This window comes from Berghia stephanieae, unplaced genomic scaffold (genome assembly GCF_034508935.2).
Source record: "Berghia stephanieae isolate SIO BIC M18660-M18661 unplaced genomic scaffold, UCSD_Bste_1.3 scaffold1609, whole genome shotgun sequence".
Taxonomy (NCBI): domain Eukaryota; kingdom Metazoa; phylum Mollusca; class Gastropoda; order Nudibranchia; family Aeolidiidae; genus Berghia; species Berghia stephanieae.
Genome location: NW_027622634.1, coordinates 1 through 12,081, shown reverse-complemented (window position 1 = coordinate 12,081; position 12,081 = coordinate 1). Strand labels below are relative to the sequence as shown.

The window sequence follows — 12,081 nt, the reverse complement described above, 5'->3', positions numbered from 1 at the left end:
AAAAGTTATCCTTTTATCCCAACCTAATGACATTAAAGCACAGCTGATCCCTCACACTGAATCTGGAAGGGGTGAGCGTTATTTGGACACACGCGGTATTTACACGTTACCTGGAAACAATCTATAATGTACTCAAAGTCGGTTGACACTCGAGTGAAACTGTAATAGTTTACAACACAAGAAATCGATCGATTCAAAGGTTGCCGGTCGATAAAAAAGTATGTCGTACGGATGACCCCGATGCTAACAGTCAGACTTGCAACCAAAAAATTTAGTGTTAATACACACACACACACACACATATATTATATATATATATATTTTTATATATATATATATATTATATATATATATATATATATATATATATATACACACATATATATATATATATATGTGTGTGTGTGTGTGTGTGTGTGTGTGTGTGTGTGTTTCATTGACAAGAGTGGGGTTTTGTTTCTAAAACAAAAGGAAAATCAGAAGAAAAAAAAAAATTTTAATTAAAAAAAAAATCATCACAAAATTCTCCATTATTGACTCAATTTCCTTCATTCAATTCATTCCCACGTACTACCAATGCCAGATGAACGCGACGGGTCACATTTGAAAAATTAGTTGAGGAAAACTATATGTAGGAAGAGTTGGGAAAACATTGATTTTTATTGATGTTCTTTACTGATTATTTGGACGTGGAATGGAAATTATTTCAAACAATAATGAACGACGAATTTTTCTAATTAGTGCATATAATAAGTGTGTGTAAAATGACTCCCTTGGCTAAAAATAGGATCTGATGATGTTGTTACTGGTTGAGAAAAGAAGAGCTTATAAATCAATACATACCGACAGTTACGCATGATGTCTCTAGAACAGGAAATAGGGTTTGTATCGACAATAACAAAGAAACGATTCCTACTTCAGATATCCTTCTTCCTCTATTATTTCTATTTTGATACAATGAAATAAACAAATCGATACACACGCAAACACAGACACAGACACACACAAAAGATCTGGCAAAAAAAAACAAAAAAAAAAACAACAAACAAACGATATTTAAAGGGAAAGGAAAAGGAATTAAAAAATCTTGAACTGAGACCGGGTTCAAATTCAAACACAATATGAGGCCCACCCTTTCAAAACGGTTTTATATAGGGGTGATTAAGGTGCTGAAAATAATATTTATAGCCAAACAAATCACTATTATTAGACTTGGGTTGAGTATATAAGATGGAGAGAAGTCTACGTAACTCAGCTCTTTGTTATTACATTTAGACAGCCTGTTAGTGATGTCCTCACTAAATTATATCAATCAGACAATTGACGTTAACGGTCACACACAGTCTTGAGTGTTGGTATGTTGAATCTGGCTTATGGATGTTGTAAGTATTTTAACTAAACGCATAGCATTAACATGTTTTATTGAAGACAATGAATGTGGTAGTTTATAGTGTTAAAATAAAGAATTTGTATATTTGATCAGTTTAACTTTCATTCGACAGTTTAGCAACTGGTTCAACCCAAAATAATGCCGTTTAGAGGCGATGGATCACATACACGATTACAATAGAGGGAAAACCAGGTCCACAGGAACAAACAAAGCATTAGATCAAGTGGCAGAACAAACTTGTAGAGATTAAATATTCCCCCTCCCCTTTCCCGCCCAGAGGTCTGGTAAAGCAAATAGAAGAGAAACAGGTTCATGGAAAAGAGGCAGAGTCCAAGAGAGACAGGGTACTTCTGCAGGGCACTTCTGATAACCAATACCCTGACACGATAACAATGAAAACTTTCCCAAATGTCACACAAATGGAACCCTAAATATACATTGAATGTATATTTTTCATTCATATATATATATATATTATACCTGGGCACATTACAACGGTCATCCTTCCCAGTGGACAACTTATATACATGTAACATTCATAATGTGACCCATTGTCTCAATCTAGTATAATATTGGAGTAAACCAGATGCTGTCAAATGAATTATAATTTAAAATGACAAGAGCGATGAAATATTATTTGTCCACTCTTTAAAAGACAATATTCATTCCCCTCAATAAAAGCTTCAAATTTAAGCTCTAAACCGTTCTGACACAATACCATTACAAGATCACACATATAAAATTACATTAATCAAGGGAGGCTTCACGACTTATTACGTTTTAACTTTAACTAAATATGATTGATAATACATCGATTTAAAAGTAGGAAAATAAATTTCAATCCCTTTTCAACAGCTTTGTAAGATAATAATGACAGATTAATTAAAGAACGAGCTAACAATGTTTGAGAGTTTTCAACAACAACAAACCCCCCCCCCCCCCCCCCCCAAAAAAAAAAAATATAATAATAATAATAAAGTGCTTTCATTGGGATTCAAACTCTTGCCCTATTATAGGATTAAGATAAACTCCAGTGTCAATGATTCATCTAGTAATTCTCTCCTTACTGTCCATTTTCAAAATTTTTATCGAAATGTCATAGTCATACTGACCCAACACACGAATTGGATTTTAAAACTCAAAATATAAAAGCATTCAGAACATTGCTATACACATTATTTGTAAACATATTCAAGTTTAGTCTTCCAATTTTGTAATCTACAAAACAAATCTGAATAAGAAAAAAGCTGTTTGCATCATTTAATAATAGCGATGTGACGACTTTCTTACAGTTGGGAAGGAGAGGGCTGAAGGACACTTGATACCCTCAATTCAGCTACTGGCTTCATAAGCAAAGAATCAAGGGAGAGCAATATAATGATTTTCTTAGTTTTTCCTCACCATCTAAATCGAAAAAAAATTCTAAAAAAATAAATCTGCTCCTAATCAAATTTTATCGATTGATTAATAAGCCATTTACTCTTGTTCAAAGAACAGAAAAGAATGGATGAGAAAAGAAAAAGAGAGGGTGGAAAGGCAAAAGGAAGACTGTGGAGGAGGCAAAAGAGGAAGGTGTGGATGAGATGAAAAAGGAAAAAGGAAGCCGAGATCAAGGAGGAACAGAGCTGTTGGGTAATAGAATTCACAATGGTAGTATGAAGAGGAGTTGGTGTTGTGATAACAGTACATCAGAGATAGAGATACGAGTTACATTTTCTGAAAAAGAACAATAATCTGTAGCACTGGGGTGTGATCTGCATTAAGAAATGATATTTGCACTACAAAATAAGAGGAATTTTGAATAGCAACTCTCTCTCTCTCCTTTCCATGAAACTTCATTCAACATGGGTGACAAATTAAAATTGATGTCAATTCCAGGATGATCTCTCTTCATATTTTCCTTTCCTCCAACACATTTTACTCACTGGTATATTTTTTTTTCAATGTTTAAAAAGCAAGCCAAACAAATTCATTAAAGCCAAGATTCAATATCTCCGCTTTTCCTCTAAAGGAAATTATATTGAACCTACCTACTCTCCCTCTCAGAGTTCTGAGAGATGAGATTGGAGTAGTAGTTCTCCAAAGTGACTTTTGCCTTGGCCACCTTGTCCTCCGTATGAGTACTTATCTGAATTTGTTCTCCCACTGTGGCCATCTTGGAGCGGCGACTCTGAAATTTAAAAAAAAAGAACAATCCATGTTGGCTTAAAATAATACAAGCTGTAGTACAAACATCACTCTGTACTGTACATTCGCTTAAAACATATGTTTCGATTTAAGTAGATGGTATAGAAGCAAGATAAGTTTGGTTTGTGTTGTGTGTTGTGTTGTGTGTGTAAATGATTATGTTTTCAGCCAAAGTAATTTGTAATTTAAGCACTTAGAGTCTGGTGTCTCGGAGTTATAGCGCTATATATGGCATTTCAGCATTATTATTATTATTATTATTACTGAACGTAACTATTCAAACTAATGAATAAAAAGCTAAAATTTGATAAATGGTCATGGCAACACCCATTATATAAATTTCCATTGAGATTTTAAAAAGGCTACTTTAAAAAACTGATGGAATCACATCCAATCATTTTAAATGATCAGAGCCAACAGTGCAGTTGTACTACCCTGCCTCGACTACTACAACTCCATATTGGTCAACCTTCCAGACAATACCATCAACAAACTGCGAGTCCAGCCACATCCAGCAGACATTGGCTATTGTCGAGTTAATTACAATCCCTAATCCTTCCACTCAATCTTTTGAGATAGACAAATAAAAACCTGCTACTTGTACCAAAGTCAAGCTGAAACGTTATGGTAGCAGGGCCTCTAACACTGAAGGTACCACCATTTGGAACACTCTTTCCTTCTTCCCTAGGTCTGCTACTAACATCTGTAGTTTTAAGAAACACCCCAAAACCAGGGTTGCCAGATTATTTTTCAACAAAATGCCAGGGGAAGACTCAAAAAATGCCAAAACACTCCAAAAAATGCCAAAGTCTGTTGACTCCCACCCCCATTAAGAAAACTACTCACTTTTGATAGACAATTTACTATCATATCCTGGTGGCTTGCGTGTTTTTCTTTTCTTTTTTTTTTTTTTTTTTTTTTTTTTGAATTATACTAAATTTCCTGTTGGGGAATTTTTTACCTACTGACTACTAAGTGGAGTGCTAAACCACAACATCACGGTTGGATTTTAAGAATGAAAAAGAAATACATTAACATGAAAGGTAAATACGTAAACAGTTAAATAATTATTGACAATTAAGAAAACTTACTGTTTCGTGTTTCTTATGATGTTTTTTGTTGAATCTGGTTCAAGTGCAGAGTCCAAAGAAGTTATACAGAAAATTCCAAAAAAAAAAAAAAATTAGAAACAATATCCATCACTTATTCATATTCCAATTGTTCATTCATCAAAATAAATTAAAATAAAAACTAAAACTAATCCTATGATAGTCAGCGCTCGTGACCACCATAATTACATACAATTGGAAATGTGCATTTACAGTGATTTCATGGTGAACCATGAATCCATTAATTCAGCATTGTCTTCAATAGATGATGTTTCATACATCCTTGATGTAAACAAATGTAACATCTCTTGCGTGACTTTGAATTGTTTGCAGCATTTGCCTTTGAAGAAAAGATGTGCCTTAATTCTGATAATAGCATCCAGCGAATCTAGCCCAAGTTTGTTCCTTTGTTTGGTCTTAGTTGCATTGACAACTGAGAAAACCCTTTCAATCCCCGCGTTGCTGAAAGGCGTTATAAGGCAAGTCAGTGCATACTGGGCTAGTTCTTTAAACCCAGGTGTCAAACAGACCCCTTCCAAAATGTGACCGTGTCCGTTGGCAATCCCGTTTTCTTGAACGCTGGTTCATCATTCCACATCACAAATAACAGCCGCCTATATTGCTCTTCAATTGCCTCACAGTGCTGCCCCATAAGGTGTTTTGATGGTAATTCTTCAAATTTCGCTCGATCAACTTGAGACAGGACGATGTTTGGGCTCAGGCTGCTTAACCCCTTGAAAATGTCCATTGACGGAGGAAGTCTTTTTTCCACTTGTTGCATAGCCTCGTCCAGCATATTGTGACATCTTATTTTCAAGTTGATCATTTTTTGAAGTTCGCGTCCTCTGTTGTTTTCATCCAAAATTGAATCAACGTAAATTTGCATTTCATGAATGAATTTGTAGCCAAAATCGCATTCTTCAATGGGCTTCTTTGATCCCGCTGCGTTGTACAGTCTACCTCTCAAACTTTTCTGCAACATGTCTAACTGGTTCATTAAGGAGTGTGGGTCAGCTTTCTCTGATTGGAACATGGCATTAACTCTCTCAAATTCCTGCACTATTGGAGTGGCGAATTGAAAAATGAGGCGATTGGAGACGTCCTGCATCATCTCTTTAATCATCCGAGCTTTAAAGCGGCTATCTACTTTACTCTCCACTTCTGCTATGGTGAAATACCCGACAAGCTCATCCCAGTTCAATAAAATGTTAAACATCACCTTCCCTCTCACTAACCAACGTGTTTGGGATGTCTTCATAAACGGACTTGGATGTGATTTTCCACTTTCTAAATCGTTGTCCGCATTTATGGCATCGAAAACATGTGTAAACCTTTCACGCCTGAGTCCACTTTTAGAAAACCAAGTAGGGATTTCTTTTAATAAGAATCCAATGTTTGATGGCAGCTTTTCAAAGGCATGTTGAATACACAGAGCTAGAGAATGGCAGATGCATTTAATTTGTACACAATCCGGCGATTTTACTTTGACTCTGGTCCAAACACTATTGTTCACCCCAACCATAACACTTGCACCATCACTTGCAAAGCCAATGCAGTTTTCTAAATGCATATCATAGTTCATCAAAGCCATTTCCAAAGCAGAAAATAAGGAGTCTGCGTTTGTTTCTATCACAGGGATGAGACCTAAATAAGCACTCTGGATGCCTTCTTTATCGTGCCTAAATGAAATTGTCACACAAAGTAATTTTTGAGCACTAACATCTGTTGATTCATCTACCATTAGAACAAATTTTTTACCAATAACGGCTTTCTTTAGTTCAAGTTTCAGGGCGGGTGAGATTACATTTTTTATCAAACATACACATTTTGTCCGATGCAGACGCATGCTGCCAAAAATACTATTCTCTCCAAGTTCATTTATCATATCTGTAAGGTGATCAATGGTTCTAAGTGCAGTATGGCAAGCTACGTATACAGATAACCGAATGTCCGCTTCTTTTTCCTTTGATGTTGCTCGTTTTTCTCTTGGAGTAGTTACAACATTCAACTGTCCTACATTTTTGCATGGTGCTTTTTGTTTATGTTTTTCAGAGTTTTCGTGTTGCTTTAACGAGCTTTTTCTAGCTAAAAGAGTAAGTCCACAATATTTACAATATGCTTTATCTGAGCTATCATCTACTTTTCTTAACCAAAGAAATTCACTCTCCCACTCTTTATGATACTTCCGACCACTGTCGTAAGCGCCTTTCCACTTCGAACTCATTATTATATAATTTCACCAATATCTAATATAAATTGAATAACACAGTAAAATAATTTATTATTATATATATCAGGGAATTCACTATTTGAATTGCTCCTAATAATTGAAACACATTAGCCAAAGAATGGGTCCAGAGAATAATACAATCAAAAGTCACAACAGTCAATGCCTTTTATAAGTTGATATAAAATAAAATAAACAGCGAAGTTGACTTTTCAAAAATGATGGAGAGATAATAGGTAGGTATCGGAAAATAAAAGTGAGGTTATGATGCGCGTTTAGTCAAGTGATGAATGCAAACGAAATCACACCACAGGTCACCACAGCACGCATCGTACGATCATACGATCTGCAGACTTTTGGGAATTCCAAAAAGGAGTGAAATCATTTGATGCTGTAAAATCAGACCACCCTAACGAACAGAGTTAAAAGTTAACAGGCGACGTGACGCAAATATACACGAGTTTTGCAGGAGATTCCCAGAAAACTTACGAGGATACTTGTCGAGGGCTGAATTTGAGTGAATATCTGAGGGAGGCAGGGCTAGTTCAGGGTGTGAGTTTTAATAGCAAAGTTTTCCGATGTGAAGAGATTTGTTTTTACGCGTTTAGAAATAATTAAGAAAAGGTGTCATTTGAAGTATAATATACAAGAAAAGAAAATGCCAAATGAAAATGCCAAATGCCAAATGATTTTTCTAATGCCAAACGGTTTTCAAAAATGCCAGATTTTTGGAATCTGGCATTTAAAATGCCAAACTGGCAACCCTGCCCAAAACCGACTTGTTTGATAAATATCTATTCTGATTGTTTTAGCGGCATTAATTCAGTATTTATTGGATATTTTTAGTGGTGACATGTGTGTTTGTGTGTGTGTTGTGTCCATGGGTGAAGTGGTGAATTGGCTGTGCTGCCAACCCTGGCCCATGAAAATGTGTACAATAGAGATCCAAAATGAGTAACATTTTAAATAAAATGTATACAATCCTACAAACATGATAAAAAGCGCTAAATTTGATGATGGGCAATAAGACCATACTAGCAATTTTATAACTGATAATTTAAATAAATGAATAAAATTACTTTTTATAACAATAAATAGTATCCACTTCCAGAATCCACATATAAATTTGATATGACCCACCCAAATAATACTATATTGAACTCCCTATATTAAGGTTCGGTTCAACAACCAGACCGAAGTGTTTAAGTACACTAAAAGAGTGTATGATTGGTAAAAATACTTAAATAATAAGAATTTAATAAAATATGAACACCCCTGAGCAAAATATGTACAATGAGCAAAAATGCGTAAGAATACGCAATTTTTTAACGTAAGGTTAGCACCACTGAATTGGTGAGTTCACTTACTATCTATTTGAATAAAAGAGCTTATATTCCACTTTTCCCCTCTGAATATAATTCTTCTTGTCCACAGCAGATAATAGAAGATGCAATTCAAGAAAGCTACTGATATGAAAACAACAAACCACTCTTCATCTATCAGTGCCAGAATAGTTGACTATCCACCAAATAGGATCTAGTCCAGTTGACTTTCTACTTTAGTTTCTGGTTTAGTCAACTACCATACAATGTCATATGTGATGTGATGGGTCTTGATTATTAGAAACTTTAGAATTTCAGTTACTTTTATGATTATATTAAAATGACCCATTTAAAGAGGCCGGTTATTATCATAGTGATCCACGGAGGACCAAATTTAGTTTATGTTTGTGGGCTAAAAAGGGTCATTTTTGACGAGTGTTAGCACAGCTCCTATTTTCTTGTTAAAATTTAGGAGCATCATTCCTGTTTATTTGCAATGCTTTAATACTACTCTACATTATGACAACCAGAGGTATCTATCACCATCTTCTAAAAATATCAATAAATTGAATTTTTTTTTTCTTAAAAGAGATTCTGGACTGCACCATACCAGGCAAGGAGACCAAAGAGTTAATTAAGTTAACGGTAATATTATAAATCCACCAGTTTTAATTTTAATCATGCCACCATCAAACTCAGAATAAACATGTCTTGGTTGAGATTCAGGTGTGTCAAGTAGATAAGTTGATGACTGGAAGGATTAAGGACGCTAGCTACGCCATATAGGTATAAATTTTGAGGAATTCAGTTAACTAAACATGCATTTATCTTTGTTCTTTTTCCCTCTGTTTTCTCTTCATACTTGAATCGCTTCCATTACAAGAGTGTCAACAGCTATTGCAATCCTTTCCAGTCAAATCAACACACAAAAAATTTTCTAAACCTTTTATTCGTCATAATTTCTGTTCAGTAATTCTCAGTCTCAAAAAAAAAAACAATTTTATCAAATTACAGCAGATGGAATTATAGAGCAATCCTGGTATCAAATTTTTTATATTCATTCATCTGATGTCTACAGTCATCTTTACTCACTTTCCCCAAATATGTTCCACTAATGGAACAATTTCTGGCCTTAATCTTCTGAGCAATAACGAATATGCGCTACACGATGTTTCAGAAGTATATTTTCCTTTCTTTTCTGAATAAATATTATTATTAGGAAGGTTGTTGTGATGATGATGATGATGATGATGAAGATGGTGATGATGATGATGATGATGATGATGATGATGATGATGATGATGATGATGATGTTGTTGTTGTTGATACCGTTTTTTTTTTTTGTTTTTTTTTTTCAACGATAACTACTATGTTACTAGTGTGCATCTTGTGTGAATGTGTCTATGTCAATATTGTATTGTTATAAATGTGTAACCAAATGACAAATTGCCACTTTTTTGGGGACAATAAAGATATATTATTATTATTAAATGTTCATCAAAATTACACAATCTGAGTGAGTTGGTTTATATGACGATGAAGAAGATAGAACCTTATTTTTGAGCCATATATCATCATGATTTGAAGATCTAGGACTACATAACACCAGACCCCAAAGGGACTTATTGGCCAAAAAAACATATCCATCAGACTGAATGAATAACATAAGCTTAACACAAAGAGTTCTCACTGATTCCAACAATCATCCATCATTAGCTGGTCTGGTGAAAAATTCTGGAGAAAGATGCATTTCATCAAAAAGACAGCAAGCACCAAATATATGGCTTTTGAATCATTTTACTATTATGACAGCAATGTCAATGATGCTAATGATTCTTTTAATTCATGATAATATTAGTCTCCAAAAAGAAAAATCAACTAACCCTCAACCCTATCTAGAGATACCATAACTGATGAAATATGTTTGTCGTCACCTACACGTAAGTAATAACGGCATTGGCAGGAGTCGTAAACAACAACCGACTCAGCAGATTGTTTTTGAAATTAGAAAAAATCACACCACTTATGAAAATAAAACTTAAGTAGTAATATTTATTGGGCATTGCAAAATAAGTTAAATTCCATAATTGCTAAAATTACTAAATATTAAGAAATAAAGTGATGTGACACTAAGCAAGTCCTGCCCAAAATGTTCACAGAAGATATAACTGTAACTATACGATTATGACTGTGAAGAATGGGTTACAGGTAATAGGTTTTGTTTTCTTAGGGTTAGTTAAAGGAATACTTGGGTTGTTTCCCTTAGCACGAGGAGCTTACGGAAGGCCTCCGTATTTAGCCTTAATCAAGAAAGAAGAAATGAACCCCCAAGTGCAATTTTACAACTTTGCTTGATATATAACTAAGTAAATTTCCAACTTCATGGATCTTAATTTTACTAAAACGTTGAGTTCCCCCCCCCCCCCCCCCCCCCCTTTCCACAATACACACACAAATTTCTCTTTCTTCTTCGGCAGTACGCTTTCCTAGCCTTTGAATTTCTCTTTCCTTACACTTCTTTACACTTACACTACAATCGTACAACTGCAACAATCTCTAGATATCTAAATCTATCTCAATCTCTATCTGATCCTGTCAGAAAACATTGTCATTGAAGTTGAAGTCATTGAGTCTTGTAATTGTATTTGATCGGACAAGTGAATAAAATTATAATTCGTTAAAAGTTAAAGCATACACTAAAATAAAAAATGAGAGTGAGCGAGTTTGTAGGAATAGCATCTGTTTGAGTGAAATGACTCACTCATGCATGTATTATGATGGAAAGCTCATCTGGACTGGAAAGGGCTGACCTTTCTCAACTTACTTTCTATTCTTTTTTTTTTTATTATTTTTAATGGCTCTTACAATTGTATTAAACTTGTCTTTCTTATCACGATGCAAAATCTAAGTTTAGTGTCCTCCATAATACTACAGCAAAATTGATTATTGAATTATTGTTTGTGCGATTCGTGTGCAGGTTGCACACAAGTTCAAGTTCACTTTCACTTACCCTGGCCTTTAGGAGCTTATTCTTGAGCCTCCAAATCTCAACGGTTGGCAGAAATATCCAACATATAATACAATTTCCACAAATCTGAATCACATAACACCACTAAATCCAAAAAGAAGTAAGAACAAAAATGAAATAGAAGAAGTAAAATCCGAGCTTGAAATCAGAGCGACTTATGTCCTTGTTTCTGTTGTCCCTTGTGTCGTATCACCATCACACAAATCACTGATCAGCAGACAGCAGAAAGTGGAAAATTCTGTGACGAATACTTCATGTAACGGAAACGTATCCTTACGATGTCAAAATAGTTCTAAGATAAACATTCGTAAATTAGAAATAAAAACAAGATTTATTGTATTAAAATAGCTTTACCGTATGGAAAATAGTACATAATGATGTTTAATAACCTAATTTTAATCAACTCATTAATCTTAATAAAATATAAAATTAATGCGAATGTTAAAAATAGATCAAGTAGTCATCATAAACAAATTATCAAGTAATAATTAGCAGAAGCAACTTTTTGCTTAGTTATGGCTAGAATAGGTGAAATTTGCACACTGTGCCTTATTTTACCAAAATAAAATTTTTCAGTGAAAAATAATATTCAAAAGTCCGAATTAATTAATGTCGTAAAACAACAGCCACAGTCGAAAACACGAATAAACAACTTGCTTTCTGTACATCCAGCTCGTAGGCAAAAAGATAATTCTTATTTCACCTGGGATCTTTCGTGACGGGTGATATGATGGGATGATGATGTGAGTGATTTATTATTATTATTAATATTTTATTATATTATTATTATTAAATTTTTATTATTATTATTATTATTT

At 34.3% G+C, this 12,081-nt stretch overlaps 1 protein-coding gene across 1 annotated transcript; it reads right to left on the bottom strand.

The window, feature by feature from the left end:
* Positions 1 to 4,476: 4,476 nt before the first annotated feature.
* Positions 4,477 to 11,260, bottom strand: LOC144961169 (uncharacterized; the record flags this gene model as incomplete). The annotated part of the gene is made up of 2 exons (XM_078894457.1): positions 4,477 to 6,771; positions 11,246 to 11,260. Coding segments are annotated over 2 exons (1,580 nt in total), but the record flags the coding sequence as incomplete, so codon positions are not given.
* Positions 11,261 to 12,081: the final 821 nt, after the last annotated feature.